Raw genomic sequence first — 26673 nt, 5'->3', positions numbered from 1 at the left:
TTCCGCTCCTCTCTGTTAGCTCTTGCACTTCCTTCGCGTTGCTTTTCACAAGGAAAGAGTGATTAATGCAAAAAAGCGCAAAGCTGTTAAATACTACGCTCTGTTACCTGACCACAGAGCCTGATAAAATGCTATACCTGTATGTACTTTATCAAAATGATATCATTGTATCAGTACATCTGTCACGCTGGTTTGGCTTGTAAGAGTTTTGGTATAAACTTACTCTCTGATGTATGTAGTTTATTAGAAGAATATGTCATATTTGAAAACAAAATCAAATTGCAACAATATATTCAATACTTAACTATATATCTGTGATTACTTTTAACAGTACAGAATGTATTTTATTTGATGGGTTGAGATGAACTCACTTATAATTTGGAGAACAAAAAGGGGAAAAATTGCATTGCAGACCCCAAGCAGCTACAAAACGTCTGTCCCTGAAGGGGATTCTCCCTACTACAAAATCTTTCTTTGATTATAATTATAAGGAATTTGAACTGAAGATCAAGAGATTTTTTTTTTTCTTAGCAACTACCTCTTACTCAGCATTGCTAATGCTATTTAATTAGCATAAACTCTTTCTGTTTACTCCTACCATCACTCTGCTTGCCTTTACTATTGTTAAATTATGAAGCCATCTCCTATCTAAAGGATCCAAGTTCCCACTGAAATCAATATAGCAATGCCAATTTAGGCTAGCTAAGAGCCTGCTCGTTTTTATTGCAGAGGCACTGACTGAATGTAGACACTCAGTGGAACGAGTCTGGTGAAGGGCCACTGATGTGATTAAGAGCCTGGAGCATCTTTTGTATGAGGAGAATCTGAGAGTGCTGGGACTGTTCAGTCTGGGAAAGAGAAGGCTCAGAGGGGATCTAAATAAATGTATAAATACCTGATGGGAGGGAATTAAGAAGTTGGAGACAGACCCTTCTCAGTGGTGTTCAGAGATGGGACCAGAGGCAATGAGCACAGCCTGAAACACATGAAATTCCGTCTGAATATTAGAAAAAAAAAATTTACTGTCAGAGTAGCTGAAGACTGGAACAGGATGCCCAGAGAGGTTGTGAAGTCTCATCCATGGAGATATCCAAAGCCGACTGGACACAGTCCAGGGTGACCTCCTCCAGCTGTCCCTGCTCGATGCCCTGCAGGGGGTTGGACCAGATCGTCTCGAGAGGTCCCCTCCAACCTCAGCCATTCCCTGATCCTGACTTCTGTGAGCTTTTCCCCCCCCTTTGGGTTTGGCTATGAATGCAGGAATGACAGTTTTACTTTCCTAGGTTAAAAACACATAGGAAGGAAACTTACAATCAGGAGGCCCATAACCACTAAGGAATAAGATAATATTCTGGCATGAACTGCTAATGGTAATTTAAGGACTTCTACCTGGGTTGACTTGAAAAATAGTCTAAAAGTATTGACATGGCATTTTTGAGCCAGCCCTTTTGGTTTATCCTGTCTAGTTTTCCTAGCACTAGATGTACAAAAAACCAGAGGTGTGTTCATTTAAAAAAACAGTTGTTCTATATTATTTGTTAGGAGATTAGTCACAAATTTCAGTTATATTTTTGATGTAGATTCGTATAGATTATTTGTCTTCATACTGCTGATAGTGCTTTTTAAATTGTGGCATTAATTGCCTAAGTGATTTTGAGGTGTTTCCTGCAAAAGCAATTTTCTCTCCAAGGAGCATTGTCTGTGTCTTGTACAACACACTTAGAGGAAAAATCACAGAACTGTGTAGTAAGTTTGATGTAGAGCAATGCTGAAAAGCTAAAAACTTGGTGTTTGTTGGGTTTCCTAAAGCTAGAGCATCTCATACTGAATTTTCTTTGCCAGCAGACCGTGTGGTCGCTACTGGAGAGTCCATAGTCAATGTGCCAGTGATACGAGACTGAGGTGTGCTGTTCCTCCTCAGGGTGAAACACAGCAAAAGCAGAGGGCCTCATCTTCTGATATGTTGTGCTTAATTTCATGGCACCACCTTGTAAGGTAGATCCTGGTTTAGGTTCCAACTCCTTTATTTTTGCTGTTGTAGAGACACATGAAAATCTTGCTAGGACAAGCAAGATCTGTCATCACTGAAATTCATGTGTCGATACTTTATGAGAACTGTCAATCAGGGCTACTTAAAAATGCTCATACATCTTCCTGGAAAGCGTTAAGTGATTTCAGTTCTGTGCCTTTAGATCAACATGCACAAAGTCCATCTCTTCAAGTGTTAATAAGAGCACTTCTACCATATGAAAGTGAACTAACTAATCAAAACCACTTCTGCTGTCTCACAGTTAGTGAGATCCCTTCCTGACCAGGATCTCTGTCTGTTTTAAAGAGAGTAGAATTGTGTGCACACTTCTGAGGAAATTCCTGAAGTTGTCAAAATTCAAAGTTGAACAGCTAATTCTGAAATTAATGTATTTTCCTAAGTTATTGGGAAAATGTCAGATTTTTTTTTCTGTGAAATATATTGATTTTTGTTTCAGTCCATTACTTGTCACTAAAAGTTCATAATAACATCTCATGTCATCTGAGATTATTTGACATGGCATACAGATGTCATAGATATGAAAGTCAAAATATTATCTTTGTTTCATTTTATATTATTTTTAAACCAATACAGAAAAATGATACATTTTGCCTTATTTTTTTGGTCAAAGTTTCTCCTGTTTGTGTTATAATGAAACAACAGTTTGAATCGGAAAATATTAGACACCTTGTGAGTAAATTGGAGGAGTAGCTATTTTCAGTAGTCTAGAAATGTTATCACAGTCTAACACATGGGTGTTAAAAACATCTGCTCCTCTAATTAGTTCACTGAGTATTTCATTTTTCTACATGACTTGAAATGATAAGACATGCCATACTGTGCACTGTTGCAACTGAAACAACATGAAATAATATAAAATGCACTAAATGCATTTTTAAACAAAGGCTCGATTCTGACATTGGTCTTGAAACGTTGAGATTTTATTTTGAAACAGAAGTACTGAGTTTCAGTGACCTCAAACAATGTCTTCAAAGCACTCAAACAAGAAGTTTTTGAATAGGGATAAATCTAATATTCTATGTGTTGACTTTCATGAAACTTAATGGCATCTGAGATACTAATTAATGCTTAGTCTGATTTTTTTTTTTGTGCACAGTATTATATTTATGACAGTTGTATTTGGGAACACAGATACATGCACATCACTATTTTCTGTAAAATACAAAAGGTTTAAAACACCATTTTTGGAATATTAATTTAAGATTTTGCAAAGTTTTACTTTCTCCTTTTCCTTAATAGTAAATGATCTGTTGTTTTTAACCAGAAATGGAGCCTGCTGTGACAGGTAGCTTTGTCTTAGATTCTTCTTTTCTTTTACTCATGAAAGAAAGACTCAGGTTTTGTGTAACTTTTCACTTCTGTTTCTTTAAAGAGGGAGCTTCTGCATCTCTTTGTCGGAAATTCACATATAGCACATTTTAACTAGAAAGGTTGATGGAATTGTAGAATCGGAGCATGGCTGAGGTTGGCAGGACCTCTTGGGATCATCAAATCCACAAGCAGCTGCCTAGAGCGGGTTGCCCAGGGCTGGGTCCAGTCAGGTTTGACTATCTCCATGGATGGAGACTCCACAACCTCCCAGGGCAACCTGTGCTGCTGTTCAATTGCGGTCACCCTAGGAAAGTATTTTCTTATGTTCAGATGGCATTTTGTGTGTAGTGTGTCAGATGCTTCAGTCACTTAATCGTCTTGCTGGCCCTTCATTGAGCCCACTCCAGTAAGCCCCTGTCTGTCATGTACTGGGGAGCTCGGAACTGGGCACAGCACTCCAGAGGTGGCCTCACCAGTGCTGAGGGAAGAAACACCTCCTGTGACACACTGGAAAGTTGTGAACTACTAATTATACAAATAAGGATAGCAAGCAAATTAAACATGAGAGGGAAAAGATATTTAGAATGCTTGCATTTTAATGTTTATGGTTACATATTAATATGTAAATGTACTTTTAAAAGTATATGTTTATGTACTTTGAAAGTAAATGTTTACATGCAAAATTCCAACCTTGATTTCATTTGAGTGTTAAGAACTGAGATTTTGGTTGTGAGTCATCTTTAGTCATAGCAGTCTGACATTTCTATTTGGAAAGGGCAAATACTGTACACTCAGGTGCAGGAATTTGGCCAATTTAAATTGTTTATTGACTGATGGAGCATTTCAGAAGTGGAGGAGAGGAAGAAGTGAGCATATTCTGTTTACCCTTATCTCTGTTTAATATCACAGTCTTACAAAGTAACATATAATGCTGGGCTGGCATGTTTTTTCTAGAAATAAAGGCCAGACCAGACTTTCTTTATATCAACTCCACTTGTAAAACGTGTACTCTGCATTTGAATGGGCCCCTTGTGTGCAAGTACAACAGCTTAAAAGATGGTAAAACTATGGTTAAAATTTGGCTGCTGCCTCTGTACATAAAACAGGAAAAATATTTGTTAGCCCTTTCCTTATGAAAATGCAAGGGAGCCATAGTACATGAGTTATGCCATACTGCAGATCTTTCAACAAGGTTTCAAATTTCAGGTGTGTGTGGTTCTTTTTAAGAAAAATTCACTAAAAGATAAAAAGTAACTCAAGAAAATTTCAAGAAACAACTTGTTCTAAACCAGTAGGAACTTCTTTCTCTGGCAGACTGACGTCTATTATAATAATCTTCTAAATCCAGAAGACAGGTTCTTTGTCAGCTAAATAATATCTTTTTTCTATCATAGAAGGTGACAAAATGAAATCCTTTTCTTATAATTCTGTTATAAATTGATGATCACAAATCTCTGAAGTACTAGTTCAGCAACTTCCATCCTCATCTCTCTAGAAATTTCCAAACTTAACAGGCTTCTCTCTCTTTTGGTGCATGTGTATGTATATATATTCTTGACTCAGCTTGCAACTAGTCTGAACTAGTAAACACTAAATAAAACTTTAATAGCCCTGATTCACCGCTGTGCTGCTCTAGTGCCTACACCGAGGAGCTCCGCTCAGCTCTGTAGTGCTGGCATAGGGCTGAAGGAGTGCTGCCAGGCTCCTCTGGCCCACAAGCACGTTTCCTTCGACCTGGGGAATGAACGGGGAGAAACAGTGCTTAAAATACCATGGATTCAGAACTCATGGCAGATTTCATTCTATAGGGTCTGTTCCCCACTTTTCAGTATTGTCATCTGTTCTTACAGACTAGCCTTTTACATAGAATAATCTCTGCACACTGTTTGTAAAACTTTTCATGTCATTTTTCCCCAAATCCCTTTCAATCTATTACATTCACAGTAAATAGCCAGTTACATTTGACTTGTCTGGTTTAAATAATTAAGGCAGTTCTTCTTAAACCTTCCAAACAGTTTAAAGCCAGAAAGTGCTCAGAGTTGTAACGTTGTTCTTCTAATCGACATAAACGTGCCAGTATGTGACTGGGTTTCTTGTTTCTGCCAGACTCTTCATTTGTCTTTTGCCTGTTTGTTTGCCCCAGCTGTGAAATCAGGTTGCAGAACGTTTAGAACGGGGCAGCACAGTTGGGCTGAGCCTGCCGAGTGTTACCCAGAAGCACAGGGCAGTCCTGACAGTTAGGCTATGACAGAATACATGTCCTGTTCCTCAGTTTTTCAGCAGCAGAATATAAAGTTAGGGAAGCAATGTAACCTGTCTCCATTTTTATCAGAAACTGATGGCATAGCTGCAAACTTTTTCCTCCCATTTTTTTGTTAGTTTTCTAGATAGCTCTGTCTGCAGCAAACAAATTGGGGAAAAAACCACTTTTTTATTTTTTTATGATAAATAAATAAGGCCAGGTGCATAAGCAGAAAGGTCTGTTTTGCAGAATTTGGCAAAATATTTCAGAGTATTAGAATTAACATACTTTAGAATAATTAATGTATAACTTTCTATTTTCTTAATACCAATGCCAATTGAAGGTAACCTAAGGAACTTAACTGGAATTGTTCCTGTGGTATACAGAACAATGAGACCTGGATGTGGTCAGCATAGCAGAGAGATAATAAAAGGAAGGACTTGTTGAATTTTATTGTTCTAGTTTCATCACAGTAGATAACTTCAACCCGAATACAGGACTAATATGTGATTTGATAGGATTAAAACAGGAGGAATGTGCCAGAGGTTACTTTGAACAAAGAGAGGCAAGAATTTAATTAAAAATATCTGTCTAATTTTAAATTTTATTTAAATTTAATAGCTTTCATCAAAATATCTCTCTACTGATAGGAAGAAATGGTTTTGCTGAGAACAGAGCTGAATGTACTTTTGAAGTTTATTTGCTGATGCATTTCATGAAGTAAATGTCGTTGAATATGTTGAAGAGGCACAGATCTCGGACTCATGCTCCCTTACTAAATACTGAATGAAATTTATTTGAACTGTAGGATATCAGCATTCTTAATCATATTTCCTATTTTCAGAAGATTTCTCAAATTTAAAAAGTTTTAAAGTAAAAGCAATTCCAGCCTGATTTTGACAGCTGTCAATAACCCAACGGTTTGAATCTCAAAATGTTGTCTTAAAAAATTAACTGGCAGATGAGCAGGATGGAACTTGTGGGCATCTGAACCACAGAACAGGACCAATTTCATAACTGACAGGACTACATTTAATAACCTATAGGACTGAATTTCATGACTAGGAGAGAAATAAATGTTAAATACATGTACAGTTTTTCATTTATTTTCTTCTTCTTTGTTTCAAAGCTTTAATTTGGAGAATAAAGGCGGTAACTACATAATGTGTTGTAAATAACTATGTACAGCTATGGTTTAAACCAACCAAACATTCAGAATTCCAAAGGCAGAAGTTGTCAGGTTTCTGACAACAAACAGGCAACAACATATTGTTAAAATATTGTTTATATATATTTAATATTCTACAAGACACCATAACCATGGTTGCTAATGTCTTTCTGTTCCATTTCTGAGGAGCATAATGATGCAGATATTTTTTACATCTTTTGGAAAAAGTGGAGTATGTTTTTAGTCCAAGAAATGCTTCTGCATTATGTAATGAAAGTGGACACCTGATAAAAAGTAGAGCTTAACATGACCTTCATCTAAATTCTTTTTCCCAGTCTTAGATATTTTCAGTATATGAACTGAACTTTTAAAATAAAACCTATGAATAAACCAAATCATAGAACCTTAGAGTTACTGAAGCTGAGAAGCAGGGAGCCTGTGGTCCAGCTCTTGCTCAGAACAAGGCTAGCTTTGGTGCTGGGTTAGGGTGCTCATCCCCTTGAGCATCTCTGGGGTGAAGATTCCTCTAGCCCTCTGGCCCCACTGTGCTAGTACCTGACCACATTCATTGTGGAGACCTTTTTCCCTCTATTTAGTCAGAATTTCCTGTGCTGCTACTTGTGCCTGTGCTACTTGTGCCTGTGCACCTCTGAGAAGAGCCTAGGTCTGCTTCTCTGCAGCCCCCCCATCACATCACTCTGTGCCTTCTCCTCTTGGGGCTAAGGCAACCCATCTCTCTCAGCTTCTTCTTTACACCGTGCTCCAGGCCCCTGACCACACTGTCTTTCTAGCTGGGGGGAGCCCAAGAATTCTTTATACGACTACATTTTGCTGATAGAGAAGCCATTTCATGCACCACTTCTTATTGCTGTATTTCCCTTTTCATTAAGGTAAAAGAAACAAAAAAGGTTAGTTTAAATAACAGAATTTTAGAATATTTGACGGTTTTATACCTTAGATAGCCAGATAAGGTCAAAAAAGATTCTACAAGGATGAATCTGATTTTGATGACTTTGTAACAGTTTCAATTGTTTCCTCTGAATTTCATGATTCTGTTAGACTTGTGTCTACTCCCAAGTTGATGCCTATAAATGAGCATGTTGGCAAAGGAGTCTATAGGTATGAATAGCCTCCGAATGAATTTAGGCCAGGTATGAAACTCAGAAAAAGTGAAGTTCTACAAGAACATTGCAGTAGGGCTAACCAGGAGCAAGAAACCATTTGGTGGAGTTAGAAGAGTTTAGGGAAGCGGTTAAATGACATCGTCGTAAGCTCTAGTAGGGCATCATAATTCACCAGAAAAGTTCCTTCCCGTCCTGTACTCCTCTGCCTCTCTGTTTTTGTTAAGAACAGTAGCATAGACTGTTAGGATGTTGTTCATCTTTCTGATACCATCTGTTTTCCTTGGTGGGAAGGAGAAATGGGATTCATTCCAAGCTGTTCCAAATGTTTTTTCCTCATTCGGGCTGAAATTCAGATGTTCATGTTCAGTTTCTAATGCGGTTCAGTGGCACTTAGAGTACTGTACTCTGGGCAGTCCTGATCCATATGTCACTTGACCCAACAAAGCTGTAATCACCTCTTTATAGAGATAAAAAGGTCTGAGGCAGTTGCTACGAAATCAAAGGACAGTGGTTCATTAGTGAAGCTGTCATTACATTCTTTTGCTGGATTTACAATTTACTCTTTCTTGTGTATCGACTAAATGCTTTCCCCTAAGCTTTTGTTCAGCTTTTGTTCCAGTTCTGTACTACCTTTGTCTGTTCCTACAGGTCTTTTCTGTAATCATCTTGACTGCTGGTGATTTTTCTTGCATTTCCAGATTCTTTCATGTCCTGCTCCAAATTCTCTTGATTTTCCCCTCCATAAAAATAATGGACAGTGTCCTGATCTTGTACTTGCAGCCATCATCTTGCCTATCCTCATTTGTAGATCAATGGGTTTTTTTTTTTTTCAACAGGCAGCTGACAGTCTGAGCACAGTGATATCTTTTTTTTTTTTTTTTTCCCCAGTTTGCAGTTATATGCCTTCAAATCAGTGAACCTCACCAAAAAGCTGAGGCTGAGAAACTGGCTCTGAAGCTTGAGCCTGAAAAGTGCTCCTCGGGACTTTTTCCTGGCTTTTGCTGCATCTTCTGCAGAAGAGTTTTCTGCAAGTCTCTCTCATGCGTGACAACACTGTGTAAAACTGTCAAAACCAGTGTAGCTGTGTGTGGAAATACTGTGTATTGGAAGTTCTTGCATGTGGAAATACTGTATATTGGAAGTCCTTGAAGCAGTTACTGTTAAATGCTGGTCTTTATGTGCATAGCCACTCAAGCTATAAGCAGAAACAACTCTGGTGGTGTCTTCTCCCTCATGTCTTCCGTTGGTGGTTTAAAGATATCCTTGCTTACCAGTCAACAGATGGAATTACATAACTGGATTGTTATGAAAATGATTTTGTTTCTTTTAAGTCCTGAAAGGAAGTGTTTTGCCTTTTTTTTTTTTAGGCTATGGAGGGGTTGAATTTTTATTTTGCCATTACAGAACTCAAAGAAAGAAAAGAATGTGTATAATTAGATGTCGGCAGAATCATCTCCAAGTTATGAGACCTGACTACATACAATAAATTAGCAAATGCATGATTTCTGATGTATGTTCTGTATGTGCAGTGTTGTTTGGTAATCACCCAGAACTAAGGACTTTAATGTACATAATTCAGTGTATAGTTTTTTTGGTTTATACTGGTTTTAGATGTGGATATCCACATCTGTACAGCAGCCCTTTCCATTGCCTTCTCTGGGTCTTGCAAAGGGTATCCATATAGATAGAGATACAAAAGTGACAAAGCATCTTTCAACTGTTAAATTGCAAATATGTTATAAATATTTCACTATAAATTAGCATTAAAGTGTTTTGATGAGTCAGGCGATAGCAAAAGAAAAATGGGCAATGCAAAAGAAGACTTGAGTAGGTTTTGTGGACCGTGTTCTGCTGTGCTGCTCATGGGGAGAAATTTATCAATACATGATTTTTATAATAGTAGGAATGTTGCTGGAATAATTTAATTTGAAATAAACTCATGAAATCATAAACTATCTGGATAAATTTATGAAAAGTTTGGGAAAATCCTTGATTCCTTTGCTTACACTGTAAGAATGACAAAATAGGGATTATTCAGTTTGTTTATGGAAAAAGATAAATACTGCATTGATGCAGCTCAGAAAAAGTAGTTAAATCTTTAAAAAATACATCTGCTTGAGTGTTGTATTCTGAAGCAGATGAAATTATATTATTGATAGTTCCTGTAAGAATTAACCTGAACATTTTAAAATAGGATAAGGAGAATATTTTAACACCTTTATAAATATTGCTATGAATATTATGGCATAGCTGTAATTCAGTCAGATCTGGGTATATCTTTCCAGTTTTATTTGGCATTAGCTTAGTACCTACTTCAGTGGTGGTTTTGCTTTGGCTTGTAGTTGTCCAAATGATTATAATACTTGATACCTGGTACAGAAAGCGTGTCCATTAAAATACCATGGGTTTGCTAATCCAGTCGAGGACAGGAAATTCTGTATTTCAGTTCTCTCTAGCTTCCAACAATGTGCCTCTAGGCCAAGCTTGCACTCCTTTTTAGACCTCTTGTCACAGAGCAGACTGTACAATGGAAGTTGTATGTCTATTTAGAAGTTGCTGCCAAAAGGCCATCACTGTTTATATACAGCTAAGACTTAATATAGCAGGTGGGTGGATGCTAAAATAGTGCTTAGCTCTTTGTCCACATTTTTTTTAATCTTGTTTCAGGCTGTGAGAAATTACGTTGGACTTCTAGCATTCATTGTGCTTGCTCAGGGGAGGTATCTTAGCCCTTGAAGAATGTCTGCTGAACTAAATGAGCTGAGACAAGGAAAGACCTTATGTTTTGTAAGAGTGAACAGTTAGCAGTTTAATTATGACCACCAGACAAAAGCATGCATAAGCAAGGGAAATACTAAGGAAAACCCCAAAGAAAATCATTGTTGCTGAATGGAAAGAATGTGCCAAAGTGCTTGAATCTGCCAGAGCTTCCAAAGCCCTCTGTTAAGAAACAAGCCCTTGTATTTCTTGAGCGGAACAATTTAGTACAGTCTGGTTGATGATCCCAGTTTACAATGAAAGTGATAAAATTCTCTTCAGAAAGTCATTGCTAAGATTGCATAATTGGGCATTAAAGTTCTGATTATACTTTACAAACTCCAGGACTTTGTTAAAAATCTGACATTCCAATGTACTGAATTTCAGTGTTTGACAGCTCAGCTGTGAGAATTTTTTTAGAGAACATTTGTACCATAAGAACAGCATGTTAATTGACTAAAAAAAACTGGGACAGATTAATCATGGGAGGGAACACGATTCTTAAGAGAGTGTAGTTCTAGAGCCCTCTGCTGATGGAAACCTTTAGACATACAGTTCTTTCCAAATGCCCTTTTTTGAATGGCCTGGGTTGTTCATCCCATCCATTTCAGACCCCTAACTTGGGGCGGAATAAATCTGCACACTGGCGTGGCTTTCTTGTGGTGCTGACCAAGGAGGAGCCTGAAGGACTTGCTCCAGACCCTGAACTTGCACATGGCCAAAGACAAGGTGAGGTGAATCTGCTTCTGGGTGTTAGCAGGTGTGTCTCCAGGCATGCTGTTCCCATGTGGATTTTGCAAGGATGTCAGTCCTCATTAAGCAGTGGCTGTGATTGCAATGAAAGTTATGTATTCTGCAAAAAATGATCAGAAAATGCCTGAGTACTATTGATTTATGCGTTGAAAGAGTAGAGAGAATAGACACGAGCTAGAAAAGTAACGAGCAGAGAACGTACACTAACAGCTTGTACCTTCCCCACAAGCATCGAAGCAGTGTTTTGCAGCCTGCCTTTCTTTTTTTGGTTTTTAACGCTATTGATTAAACACGAGCCCCTTACAGCACAGCATGCCTTATTGCCGGGATTGATGTTAGTGGCTGTGTAGGAGGATGGAACAAACCAAGCAGACATCTTTATTTTCCACGATGCCCCTCAACATACTTGTTATCCCTACTGCATAGTAAACCTGACTTTTTAGGTGTTCCAGTATCGAAAATATCAGTGTGACCATTGTCTGCAGCATTTTGAGAGTGACTGATCTAAGCTGATAAGACTCCCTGGGCTTTGATACAGAGTTTACATCCACAAACGGTTGAATTGATTTTTTTTCTTTTTTTAAAATTTATTGTTAGAAACAGGAGCTGCGTTTGTCAGGCAGCCAAGGGTCTTGTTTATTGTTCTTTGAGAACATTTGAAGCAAAAGAGGTCTGGTAGGGTTTTTTTCAGATTTATAAAGCCAAGGCCTTCTGGCACAATCATTTACTTGGAAAAGAGAGGAGCTGTGCTAAAGTTGCCCTTAAATTTGCTGTTTTCTTGCACAAGTGGTGGTTCTCTCAAGATGTCCCAGTGGGTATGTGCAGAGCAGGGTGCAGCTACGAGGTGGTGGCTGCTGGGCAGCTCCGCTCTGGGGCTGGTGGGGACGGCATCCCGGGCTGGGCTGGTCAAACTGCGTATGGGCAGAGGAAGGACCCCCCATCACAGTGGGAGAAGATGATGTCATTTCTGTCAGTGAGGCTGCTCTGAATTCATCTCAAGATGACGGGGCAACTGACACTGGCAAAACATGTTTAAACCACAGAGAAAACTGCAAAATGCATTTAAGTGTGAAAAACTGGGCTACTGAAAGAAAGTGAGAACATGCCACCCACAAATTTCCTTAGGGAAGTGAAATCAAATTTTAAGAAACCATTTGCCAGTACTACATTATCTGATGGTAACGTTAACGAGAAGATCGTTCTTGTGATCTCTGATGGCTGTGTAAACAACCATAATTGTCTCACTCTTCCAGTTACTAGTGGTGTCCTCTCCGAGTCTGCAGTATTCTTTGTTTAATAAACTGATATTTACTCATGAAAAAAAAGTAAAGTAGGCACACTTGCCATGGCATAATTCACTTTTTCCAAGAGCCATATATAATTTTTGCCTTGGTGCACATCTTTTCTTCTCTTATGATATTTCTTGTAATGCCTGCCTTTAGAGTAGTTTCCCAAGATTGTCTCCTGCCACAGAATTTGAACCTTGCAAGATTTTAAGGAGAAGTCAGCATGGTTGGACAGAATGTGCGGATCTTTCCTTTGAATGCGTATAAAAGATTCATAGCTCTGCAATTATATAACGTAGTCTTTACTGAAATTAAATTAACTTTTTCTATTATAAATATATTTTAAACTCTGAAGATGAAATATGCAATCCCCCTGAGTTCTGGAGGGTTTTAAGCAAGGGTGTATGTATGCTTAATACTTCACAGCTCAAGGCTAGTGATGGGACTAGTTGGTGTTGAGGGGAAGGGGCAAAATTCAGATTTTTATTACTTGATTCTGAGTAGAAATATGCAGGAGAAAAATGTGGCAGCTGCTATGCACGTTGAAATACAGAGGAGATGTATTAAGGTGTTCATGGGTAGTGAGTATTTAGAGAGATAAATGTTTGGATGTAAAACTGTACTCTCATTTTCAAGCAATCAATTTTCGTGGATACTTGTGGGAATTATGTTTTTAAGATTTCACTTGTGCTGACGTTTGGTATACAGACATAGGCTTTTGCATTTTGATAATCCAATTTAGGAACATATACGTAAGCACATTACAGCACAGATGCATAGCATTAGTGGGTATGGTGACACAAATAGGGAGCACTGAAAAAAAGTTGCATCTGTAGCCAGGAAGGAGAATAGAATGACGGAAGAAAGAGGAACCGATGAACAATAAAAGGTTTTATATTTTTCTTGGCAAAATTTAACATCTATAGAGAGGCGGAAGAGTAAGCGGGGGGGGAAGTTTTTAGTTGTGAGTGAACTGTGTTATATATTTGTGCAATTCAGCTGAAGAATTTGAATGTTTATGTACGAACTCACAGAAGAGAGAATAATTACATAGTAAAGATGCCAGTCTGATTATTTGCAATAGTTGCGGTAGTGCATAACTTAGAAACTGGGTGTAGGGGACTGGGGAGGTGAAGGACAGAGGATGTGAGGCAGAGGAGGGGTTTGGAGGTAGGAGCTGTGGTTGGGATGTGAAGGGCAAAGGGGGATGTGTGAAGAAGAGTAAATCAAGAACTGTATTAAGATCAGGAAGGAAGGAGAGGATGGGGCAGATAAGAAGTTATTGCTGGTGGACGATTGGAAGACCAGAAAAGGCTAAAGAAGATAGATGACTGCTGGGGAATGGGTTATGGAAAATACAGGAGCAAACCAGGAGATGTTGAGAGAAGATAACAGAGAGAGAGGGTAGGCAGTACTGACACTTCAGTCACTTGGGAAGTGGAAGAATTGAACTGGGTGATGGTGAGGTGAAGTCAAAAGACTTCCTCTAGAAGGAAAGTGAGGTGAAGAAGGCAATCAGGGATCAAAAAAGGCTTTGGGTGGACTGTACCTGGCAATAATGTGGAGGGTGACAGGAAAACAAGTGTCTGTTACGGGGCTGGTCCAAGAGGAACAATTTGATAAAAGGTCAAGAGGAGGTGGCTGGGAACATCACGAACAGGAGGGGAGAGGCCCAGAGCCGCCTGCCAGTGCTGTAATATGACAGGGAGTGCAGGCTGAACTGGTCCCTGTAACATCCAGCAGCAACTCTTTAAGGGAAGGGATCGGCGTTACTGTGGCACACCCGAATTACTCGGTTTCTGTCTGGCCTGTGTGGCCCAGTTTTACTTGATGCAAGCAAAGAAGCCACAGGCGAGGAGGAGTGGAGTGGTGCGCAAGCAGATTCTCCTTCTGCTGTGGAACTAGGACATGGTGTGCATCCTGAAGCCCAGACGCAGTCCTGCAGGCTGTGGGCTACACTGGACCTCATGAAAAATACAAGGACGGGTAGGAATATTCACTGAGTGGTGACCTTATAGGACAGAAACTGTCTCAAGGTAGAGTTTGAGTGGTGGAGAAGGCTGGCAAAAAAACTCACATGGAATCAGAACTGGATTTTTTTTTAATGACTAAAAAATTTCTGTTTTTCAAAAAGGAAGGAGGTTTTTGAAAAAGGTTTGTGACTGGATGTGAACATTTACCGTGGTGAGCAAGCAACATACATCTTCCATTTTCTAGGCGGTTTGTTGTATGTATTCCAAATGTAGCCGTGTTTTGGAAATACAGGTGTCTAAACAAATAGATATTATGACATGTTGAAAATGAACTTAATCTCCTTCTATTTTGGACTTTGGTAATATCTGCTCCAATGTGACTGTGTCATGCACACGCTGAGCAAGGTAGCAGGAGTAGGAAGGAAAAGGCCTCTTGTCCCAGAGCATCTCTGCCTGGGTTCTTTCAGAAGATCAGCTTTCGTTGTGAGCCATAGTTGTCACTTTTGATTAAAACTTTCTTTTCTAGCTGCAGTTTGTAGTTGCACATTATTATCTCTGGAACTTTCATTCTGCAAACTCAGCAAAACACATACAGTTTTCCTGTAGTAAGCTCCTGCTAAGCTGATTAATATGTCAGGAATAATGCAGAGGGATTGTGATGTAAACTGGTGAAAAGTAATTGGGTATTCTGTGTGATCCTGTTCCTCTGTGAGGAAGAAACCCAGACTTAATGAAAGTTATATAGCTCATACTTAAATACCAGTTTAGTTGATGTATTTAGCAGGTAAATTAAGTTTTCTATACTGTTCCTTTGGATAGCAGTTCTAGCGGTCATATGGCAGCAGAATCCATTACTCCATAAAGCAAGAAATAAAGCATATTTCTTTCTAAATTTTACACCAGATAATCTTTTAAACTAAAGGATTACTTCAGGTAAAAGCTGAAACACATCAAAGATCTAAGTTTAAATGTAAATTTCCCGCTTTCCAGAAAGCACACTTTTCAAAGAAGGCTATTCCATATCTTAGTTTATTGGGATTCTCTCTTACTTAAATGTCTGCAGGGTAGGCCATCAAACTGATGGTAATTTCTAGCAATTAAGAGCATAATTATTTATTTCCAGCAAATTATTGAAATTCTGTCAGTTCTTATGTAAAAAGAAAATGAACAAAACTGGAGTTTTCCTTAAGGTTATGCAAAACCTGTCTTTAGGGAGAATAGGATACAGATTTAAAAACAAAACAAAACCACAACCAGCTCCAGCAACTTTTTTTGCTATCACAAAAGTGTCTTTGTTGTTGGAGTCGTCATCTACTATGATTAAGATAAGCCAAAAAACGTTTACTCAGAAAATCTCACTTAGAACTTTCAAGGCAAGACCAATAGTAAATTTCAACTGAAATAAGATCTTATCAGAAAAGGTAAAGATTGGGTCCTGTATCACAGGGGGGGGGTTAAAGGTCTGGTAATTCAAAACTGACTGATATTTTGTAGAAATAATTCTGTCTTAAATTCTACTTTACTGTTTTTGCACATTTCCCAAATCTCACAATGGTCACGTCATAACTGACATCCCAGATCTTGTAGCAAAGACAGAGAAACTTTCTATCTTTAATATTCTTGGGAGACAAAAGGTAAAGTTGAAATCTGATTATTCATGCTTGGTTATTTTATTTTAGGATTAGCAAAATCTAAATGTGAACTTGAATGCAGAATATTGTAATGGCAATATAATTAAAAGAATTCAATTATCATACATTAAATGGCATTTCTGGGCAGGATATGCTGGTTATCATGGTATTTCTGTGCAAGAAAACAATTCAGATAATATTTCACACCCCTCTTTTTGATAAGGCAAATTCCCCTTTGGAAGCATTCTAATAATTCTGCTATTGTGACTTTGCCTTTAGAACCATAGTTTCTTAATCTTTTCAGGAAGATTAATGAAAACTATTACAAACTGAATATTTAAATTGCTAAATTTGAGTTACCAGTTAGAACATAAAAGTGGCACGCCTGACTCCTGCACCTGGCTCAAGTGTGAAATTTCAGTAGAATGTGCTTCTTCCTTCTAAACAGGGTATGTAAAACTGTAATTTGAAAAAAAATATGTAGGGACTTCCAATGGAGAAAATGAGGCAAAAAGGAAAGAGATCTGGTCAAACGAAGCAATGTGCTTTCTCCTTTTTAAAATATGCTAATTGGAACCTTGCAAAAAATGCGACCCTGATTGGAAGGTACTGAAGTTTCACATTGTGTTTCTGAAACTGTGCTCTCCCTGGCCTGCAACGAGGCAAGTGTCTGCAGTGTGGAGTCTTTCCCCAAAATGCCAGAGCACGCTCCCTCAGAGCCTTGCTTGCAGCTCTTTCCTCCTGCAGGTCTCCTAATATTGCTCCTGTTTTCCTTCCCTTCCTGAATAGGACTGGTATCACTGATTTATTAAAATAGAGAGACTAAATTGCCTTTTTTTTTCCTTTTTCTTTATTTTTCTTTCCCTACGTGGAAAGCTACTTTCAGTCTGCAATTGTATTTACTTTAGCAGAAGCGTTGGAAAAAGAGTCACCCGTAGAGTTTCATTTGGTTTCTCTTTAGCAGTTCATAGTGACTAAGACCAAGGATGGATTTGAAGTCTCATCCTGTATTCAGACAGAACTGGTGGATGTTTCTGAACGTGACAGGGTGTGGCTGGCCAGGCGGGCCTTGGTGGTGGGTGCGGTGACCAACCTGTTCACGCCCATTCCCTGCCTGGCCCCCGACACTTGCTTGTCTGTACGTGGGGGTGAAAGCACGTGGCTGTGAAGTCTGGTCCCTTTCGCCAGACACCCGTGTCTTACGCTGCTGTGCAGGGGTCCTACAGGTAGGGACAGTTGGGAGTGAATTGGGCTTGTTTTGGGGGTACTTTTCACTGTATAGTCTCACTGAAAGCAGGGCGGCAAAAGACTCATTGCTTTGACTCGCCAAAGTGTTCTAGTCTCCAGCCTTCAGGGCCAGTTCAGGCACGCTTGCTCTTGTGCGAGCATCTTCCTCAGACGGATGTGGCTCGCCTGTGCTGGAGCGTGTGGGGAGAGCGCTGGGCCCTTCTGTGAGGAAGGCTGAACAGGACTGCTGTGTGTGCAGTACCTTGCTGGACAAATCCCAGCTTGAAGGGCAGCAGCTGGGTAAGCGCAGCAGTCACGCCTGGGTGGGGGTTGGGTGAGCAGAGGTGCTCGGGGCTGCAGTGGTGGGGGTGGCTCCTGCCAGCCGTGTCCCGGTGCCCCTCGTGGCCCCTTTGCTGCCCGCTTGGCAGTGGGCCACGTGAACGGGCTGTCTCCTGCTGTCATACGCTTTTTATATTTGTTCTAGTTCCTCCTTGGATCTCTTCCAATTTAAGCTGATTTTTTTCTAGGCATGGATAAGCCAAGTTGTGTATTTGTTTCCAATGAGGTATTGTAATGTTTTCCACAAAGGCATTAATGCACCTTCCCATTTTGATATATTCAGGGGAAAAAAAGCAAATTTTATAGGTGACATGCAGCTTTAAGGAAGAGGGATGCTGATTTTCAGGCAGAGAATAAGCAGATTACATTTCATCAGAACTTCTTTTTGAATTTGAAAATTGTAAGAATATGAAAAGTGGCAGTCACTACTGATGTAAGAGCTTACATAACCCTAATTCTCATGTCACAAGTACGGTATTATGGCTGTAGACAAAAAGTCTACAAAAACCACTACAAAATGGAGATATTAAGAGTTATACATCTGACTAAGCAAAGAAATAAATGAGCAACAGCTCACAGAGTTTCCATGCCAGACAGCGCTAAGATGATGCCCACAAAGAGGCATATAATAATAGAAAGGTGGGCAGCATACTGAAACACTGAAAGCTGGATGAAGAAGGCACAGCTCATATATGCAGATATGATCTTTCTAAAGTTTTTTAAAAAAATATCTACATTATTAATAGTGCTGTGTTTCTAATTGAAAAGTTGTACTGAAAATTAAGCTTTGAAGTTCGCTAATTATTTCAGTGACCCAGACTGAAACCATGGACACAATGTAAATCATCTAAACAGCACACATTATTAATTAAAAGGGAAGAAAGAAAACAGAAGTGGCTGTCTGGCCAGTGCTAGGAGAATATCAGTGAGGAAAAGGTTTTTGGCTGAAGGAAACTTGAGGGTTGTTTCATTTTGGGTTGTTTTTTTTTTAATTGCAACCATATGCTCAGCTTTGTTCCATTCCATATGCGTAGTGCCTATTATCAAATCTGTTTCAGCAGAGGAAATGTAACATGAAATTCTGGCCTATTGGAACGAACTGGAAAACTCTCAATGCCTTCCTAAGGTCAGGGGAGGGCATACCTTCTGTACCTCCGCACTGTGGAATCCCAAACCATCCTAAATGCTTCAAAAGAGGCTGCTGTTTCACAGGACATGTGTTTTAGGGGGTTTGAAGAAAAAAGTGCTACTACCATCAACAAGATACGGTAGGAGATGAGGAAAAGAAACAGTAGCTGAAGAGTTTGGTCTGCAGGCTCCCCTTGCAATCAGTCAGCTGTGGTGTGGCAGTGGCCAGGTCAGCACTGTGCCCCGAGGGCTGGCTGGTGGCCCGGGGAGCGTCAGTGCGAGTGGCCTCGGCTGGGTCGCGGGGACGGGTGGAGGGTGGCCGTGTCTGGGGACACTGGGATGGGCTGGCTGGGCCTCTCCAGAAACTGCTCTTCAGCATTTCTGGCAGGGGGGAAGGGAAGAGCTCTGGGGCAAAAGGAAGGGTGGAGAGGAGCTGTGATTGGTTTGGTGATTGATATATTTGTGATTTCTAAGCCTGATAGTATAGCTCACTGCAAAGAGCCAACACATTAGCATATTAATGTTGTTGATTATGCTGATAATAGGAGAAAGAAAAAAGAAACAGAAAAATCATCACTTATCTGTGATGTATGACAAAGAAATCAGTGAAGCGAATTGTCTGCTGCTTTGAATATAATTAATATTTTCTGAACCCTCTGGCAAATATTACCGTTATTACTCATTTCAGCCTTGCTGTGCTCTCATTCAGACTCCTACATTCTTTATTGTCAGGATTTCTCAGTAACTCTCTAGCTCTACCAGATCACTTAAACTTTGCAATTTCTTGCAGTTTGCTGAATGAAATTTCAAGAGTATGAACAATTTTATGTCTTGTCAGACAACACAGGCTGGTCCTACAGTACTTGCTACCTGTTGTTTTTCTTCCTGCTTGAATTTTGGCTTGGGCTATTGACTATGGCAGTGCTTCAGGGAACTAAGAGTATCCCTGAGATAAGAACACTTAAGTGAAGTGTTACACTGAAAACCTATTTGGTAGAATAAATAAATCTATAATTAATGTAAACTGAAAAATAGAAATTGAAAAGCTGATTTATACTACCAATTACACAGAAGCAAATTCTGGAGTTTTTTACAGTAGCATTTTAATTACCTCTTCATATACCTACTTGACACTTTAGAAGATGATGTCAGAAAACTATTGCCTTGAAGAACATGTGTGTATGGGGCAGCTGCTCTGCAGTGCGAGGCATGTTAGCGCACAGCAGTCCTGTGGAACTTGTAACTGGAGAGCAGGCTGAATGCTGTGTGAACATAATCGTCCTGTCTGTGCAGTGGAATAAAAGTGTGTAATGTCAGTGTCACTGTTACTTCTCATCTGTTTTCACTCAGATTGTTCTTCCAGCAGAATAGGTTGCGGAAATTACACCTGGTACTTTTTTGTCAGGGCAAATCTCTGTCCTCTACAGACAACCATTTTTAAAAATCATGTTTGATTTGCTTATTGCAAAGTCCAGACTATTTTTTAAATGAAGAGTTATATAGCATTCTTTTAAAGAACGAGCTGCATAGAATTCAGTAGTATCCATCACGTTAGGAGCTGGTTTCCTTACGGAAACAGAATGATTCTTGTCATGCTTGATGCAAGCCAATGAGCCTGATATAAACCAAAGCTTCTATGAATCATGAAGCTTTTTTTAATAGTCTTACCAGTGCTTTCTACTCTGTTTTTTTGGTGTTCGGTTTTTTTGGTTGTTTGGGGGTTTTTTAGCATGTGTCTAAATCTATGCATTTGAAGTTTTGCAAGTTCAAGATGATCGGCGGAGTTGACTTCATAATTACGGTCAGGTCTTTCAAATAAGGTATTTGGGAATTGTTATTTTAAATGCACTGTCAACAAGAAATCAAGTGGATTCCAAAGGCACTTGGAAACTAGTTTTTGTGTTACAACTCTTTCAAATTGCTTGCCTAATAATTGCCACTTGCTACTTGTTCTTACTGGTTTTTTAACTGTGAATGGAAGAGTAAAGCACATTAGAGATTATACTTTGCACATTTTAGGATAAAACTAAACTGATTAGATAAAAATACTTTCAGAGAGATATGGCATTTTTTAGTTGTATATTTTTAAAGCAAATTTTTAATTGGGGGGGGGGGGGGAAGAAAAATGGCTGTATCAGATCATGTGTAGGCCCACAGCAGAGGAAGAAGCTTCTAAGATGAAAAAAATAAATTCTTCTGTCTTGTTGTTTGAAAAAAATTGCTGCCTCCCCTATTCTTTCAAGGTATTTGAAGTTTTGAAGTTTGTCGAGCTATTTTGTTCCATCTTTAAATCAGTTTTGTGAGCCATACAGCAATTTTCTCTGCCTCTGTCTTTTTAAATAGGTAAGGAGAACATCTCTCGTGATTACTAAGAAACAGGGATTAGTGGTTTTACTGCACAAAAGATCCATTAATTGAGAAGAGATTAGATTTTATTGTAATTAATTTCCATAAAACTACTGTTTTTCTTAGATTAAGGATTTTCTTCATAAGAGAATAAACTGCAGATAATTATAATGAGATTCTTGCAGGAAGCTGATAAATAGCAGTTTATATTTATCCTTCTTTCATAGTTTGTTCTCATTCAAGAGAATATATTTTTAAAAAGCATTCAGAAAACAGGTCATAACATTTTTAAGCTTTTGCGGGGAAAAGTATGTTTCATTTTGGTTTTCTGAATTGTTGAAAACTGGTACATTACAGTTTTATGAATGCAGTTGCATAGAATTAATTATTAGTTAAGACATTAATAAATTTCCTAAAACAGAGTCTCAAAAAAAGAAGGATGTACATTTCATCCTACTTGACATGCTTTGGAAAAAATCTACTGGTTCCCACTGCCTTTGCAGGACAGTCTTTGTAGTATTCCAAGTTGCTGAGCATTTCTGTGTGTGGTCTGGTGAGTTTTGAAAATTTAGTGTTCTTCCATGTAAGACTGAATAGACAACCTGAAATTTCTTGATTTTTTGACTGTGATCTAGATCTTTTAGCGTGTGTATAGTGTATAGCACGAGACATGTGGCGAGCCATAACCTCTAATACTCAGCTATGGAGAGTTGTGTTTCTTTCACTAGTTTAAATGGGGAAAAGTACTCAGCACTGGTGTTTCTGTGAGGAAGTAGGGAGACTTTCTGTATCACTTACAGAGATGAAGGAATTTTGTAAAGCGGCAATGTGTGCGGTGACTCGGCCTCCCGAAGTTGGGAGGGTGGCTTTCTGTTGACCCTGTTTGACTTAAATTTTGTTCCCAAGGATCTCAAGTAGCAATCCTCTTACAGTAAGTAACCACCAGAAAAAAAAGAAAAGCTTTGTGAAAATTATGAAGGAATAAATTGTAGGTAAGAAAAGTGTAATTATCAAAGCTGGAATTAATCTAGGGTAGGAATTAATAATACTGAAATTAATAAAGGATTTAATTACAATTAGTCCATAGGGCATGAAATTTCACCCCTTTCAATTGTACCACAGGTCCTTTAATTCTGTACTGATGCTTTCTGAAATGATGGCAAAGAACAATATAAATCCCATGGTGGTGGGGGGGGGGTGTTACAGTTTTTTTTCCAGTATTTTTTTTCTTTTTAATTACAAAGGGTAAATAATGGAGCAGGTTATGGACACATGCAAACCCACTTCTTACCAAAATACATTTAAATTCATACTTTTGCATGGCCATTCTTCCAGCAAATATTCTATAAGCAGCAGTTTCTGTAGTGGAGTTATTTCATACTAATTTTTTTCACAAAATCTTACCAATGCACCCTAATTCAGGTTCAAGCACCTTTCTTATTCCAGTATTGATGTTTTCCTAAATACAGATTGTTCATCTGTCCAAATCACATCCTGGTTTGGGTTTGTTTTTTTATTTTTTCCTGAAGAGGACAGTTCCAATAAATTCCACTAACCTATTTGAGCATGACAGTTGGGTCTTACCATAGCTTTTGAGGAAGGTGTAGTAATGAAATCACTTTTGTTTATCCTCTGCATTTTTTCCTTCTAATTTTAAAAACAGTTTTCTATTGAATAAGAAATTACAGATATTTTTATGAACTACAATAATAGAAACACTTGTTCATATAAGAAAAAGCCCCCCTGTTTTTTAAAATGTTTCTGCTGTTGTAATTGCTATTTTTAGTACAGTTCTAACACTTGTCTATTTGTACACTTTCTAGCTGTTCTATTATACCATTATTGTTCTGGGTTTCTATTAAAACGAAATGTGGGATTTGTTTTATGTGTATGCCTACAGTAGAAGAGAATAATGCAGAGCCAAGTGCTTTGTAATGCCTATGGGAAGAATGTTTTTCTGAGTAGTTTTTGAAGTACATATCACTTGTTCAATTGTTCATTATCTTCAAATGGCTTGCAAAGCTACAAATAATTTGATATTCCAAGGGCATTTATTTTTATTGTGTCAAGGTTTGAAATACTCAGTTGCAAATGCTACTTCCTATGCTTGAATATAAAGAGGCTGTGCAGCTTGATAGCTAATTTCATTTTTCTTGTGAAGTATGTATTCTGTGACCAATGGTTTTACAGTTTCCATCTGTTTCAATCTTGTACGCTGAAAGGAGCTATTTGGGAAGATTTCTGGAAGTAAGGATGCCATGCAGGTTGGTGTCAGTGGCCGTGCCACACCCCTTCTCCTGCCTGTGCTCAGACTGGGGACGTGCTGCCAAGGCGGAGGGGTTGGGAGGTCAGTGGGGCTGGCTCCTGCCCCGGGGCCATTGGCCGTGCCTCGTCCGGGGGCTCCTTCAGAGCAGGGGGCCGGGACAGGCCGCCTGGCTGGGCCTCCCAGGCTGGGGAACACGGCTGGAGGCTGCTGCCTGCCGCCGGCTCCATGTCCCTCCCCATGGCCCCTTCGGGCAGCTCTCCCACCTGGCACTGCTCTGCCTCCCAGGTGGTAAGGGTTGCTGAAGTCAGCAGCTGCTGCAACTACAGATGATCCTGAAGTCAGAGCGTGGTGCCAGGTGACTAAATTTAACTAGCAATGACCAAAGCCACTTTCAATGTCCAAATACAGACTTTCAGAGAGCTTTCAGATGAGCTGATTGCATGTGATGTGCTGTGGTGGCGGGCACAGATACAGTGAAAGAGATTTTGAGAGAGCAGAAAATGTGGCAATTTGAAAAACCCCTGGTCTGAGAGAGAACTGGGAGCGCTTTGGGTGTGATGGGCCATTCTCCTACTGGATTTGCTTTGGAGCAGAGCTTTGGGACTTTTCCTGCCTTAAATAAAACCTGACAAATGCAAAATTTTTTGAAGTTGAGAAAATGATACAAGTCATTTCTTCCCAGATGTGTTTGAAACTGACCCCCAGATTTGAAGCTGAGAAGGCAGTAGCCGTATTTCCAGGGGGAAATTAGGGGCAACACTGAAATAAGCATTGCTTTATCACAGGGAATTTTGAGTGCCAGTCAAGAACCCAGGTCCAGCCACAGTGTTCTGTATGAAGTTTGACTGGGGCTCTAGTGTTCCTGGTGTAAGGAATTTAAATGAAGAACATGTAAGATCAAAGTTCACAGAGTAAATTTGAGTGGTGTGTGGCATCCTTAAATTTTAGCTATGTGGCTCTTTGTGTTCTGCAGTGGACTATACCATTGAACTGAAACAAAACTTTTAGATTTTGTGATTTATTAGCTTGTAATTGGATTTATTCTTTTCTTATACCTCTAAGTGTTCTATTTTTACATTTTCAGGAGTTTATGTACACTGTATTATGCAGATGTTTTCATTGCATCCACTGACTGTAAATAAGATACAACTGCCATACCCACAAACTTGGCATCTGGCCACACTGAATTACAGAATTACTATACCCTTTTCTCTGTTTTAGGCTTTATGCTTAAGCCAGAATCAGCCAACAGAAGGGCTGTCATTAGCCCTGCCAAATGACTAACCAGCTGCACTCTGGTTTCAACACCTCAGTCTTCTTGAGAACATGAAAAAACAGTATTTGTTCTGATAGTACTCATGTGCTCGTCTCATTGGGATTACTAGAGGCAGATTAAGTGCTAATAAAAATTAAACAAAGAAATAAAACATTTGAGTATTTTATTTACATCCAAAATGTCAATGTATTATATTAGTCACAGAGACCCATGAATGGAGCCTTATCTGACCAACTAAATTATGGTTTTTATCTGACATTTCAAATAAATAATGGCTTAAGCAATATGAATTTTCTCCACTGTTATTTTGCATGAATATACAGTTGCTTTTTCACTGGCATCCTGTGAAAAAAGATCCTGATGAGCTTTATTTTGCTTTACTTGGACTAATTTTGTGCATTTTTTTTTTCAGAAATGTAACTCAAAACCTTGTAAGTGGTTTAGAAAATGGGAGCTGAAGGCTTAGCCCTTCTTGGCTTTGTGGCAATGTGTTTCAGAACAGCCTGATTTATCTATAATCATGTTAAAAAAACTTCTGTTCCAGATATAGAGACTGCTTGACATGTATAAAATCTGCTTATTGAATGTTCTTGCCATTCAAAAGTAGTGAGTTAAAGTATTTTTATTCCACTGAAAAATAGTGAGATACCATTGTGTAAACTGTTACTCCTGTGAGTTAGAGGTGCTCATACAAACTCTGTGTGTGCAAGGAAGAGCTGCAGGACTTGGCATCTAGATTAGAAGTAGTTAGGGAACAGACTGTGTTGGAATTTCCCAAGCGTTTATTTTACTGCAAAAAAAATAATGGCGTTTCTGCTAAGTCCATTGTCTGAGTTTTCAACAAAGGTAATAGAAGAGAAGCAGGAATGACAGGTAAACCTTTCTGGTTTGGGGTTACTTTTGTTCTACTTTTGTATCCAATTGAGTTTACATATCCTTTTCTTTATTCATCTGGTTGAAAAGCCAGTGAATATACTCCAGCAGTAACTGTGGAAAGCTAAGGAACGTTGCTGATTTCAGAGAAATGGGGTATAATAGAAGGGAACGTTTGTCAGAGAGAATCAGAACCAAGGGACTGACCGATTCACTGCAGTGACTCACAGCCCAGACTGAGCAAGGGACCAAACCATGGACTACAAACATTGTCCCGTACCTTGTCTGATGAACGTGTTCATACGTGTAGGATTTACACAATTAATTTTCATCATTAAAGAGAGCAATGGCTGTGGATGGTCTTGGCTTGTTTTCTTCTGTCCCAGTGTAGGGGAACAGATGATGTATTGAGATTGCTTTTTGTGATTATGCTGGCAAATCTCACTTGGTCATGTTCTGTAGAAAGGTAGAGTAAGAAGTGCAAAATGCAGAATACAGAGATCCCTCAGGAAAAACTGTATTTAGTAGACTGAAATCTTGATAATAATTCTAAAGAAACAGTCCCCAAAATGTTGATAGTTTCAGAAAACTGTTTTTTCCCCTTTTCCTTCAGTATGCTGTTTGGAGATGACAACCAAAAGGAAAATTATCGGCCGCTTGGTGCCCTGCCGGTGTTTTCGTGGTGAAGAAGAAATCGTCTCAGTGTTAGATTACTCTCACTGTGGCCTACAGCAGGTGCCAAAGGAGGTTTTTAACTTTGAACGGACATTAGAGGAGCTTTACCTAGATGCCAATCAAATTGAAGAGCTACCTAAGGTAATCAGTGTTCTGCCTGTAATACAGATGTCAAAGTTGTGTTCTTAAATGTGTGCTCAGCATGTGCTTCAACCCTGAGCTGGGGCTTGCTCTTGACCAGGAGACCT

The 26673-nt window shown here is 39.1% G+C and overlaps 1 protein-coding gene across 1 annotated transcript in view; it reads left to right on the top strand.

Annotated features, from left to right (window-relative positions):
• Positions 1–26673, top strand: part of LRRC7 (leucine rich repeat containing 7) — a 171732-nt gene that overhangs the window by 45042 nt on the left and 100017 nt on the right. The window contains exon 2 of the mRNA XM_074875773.1: positions 26364–26566. Within this exon, the coding sequence (XP_074731874.1) occupies positions 26364–26566 (203 nt within the window). The remainder of the gene's footprint in view (positions 1–26363; positions 26567–26673) is intronic.

Source organism: Strix uralensis, chromosome 8 (genome assembly GCF_047716275.1).
Source record: "Strix uralensis isolate ZFMK-TIS-50842 chromosome 8, bStrUra1, whole genome shotgun sequence".
NCBI lineage: Eukaryota > Metazoa > Chordata > Aves > Strigiformes > Strigidae > Strix > Strix uralensis.
Note: the sequence above shows the minus strand (reverse complement) of the source record. Positions and strands in the feature narration are given on the sequence as shown.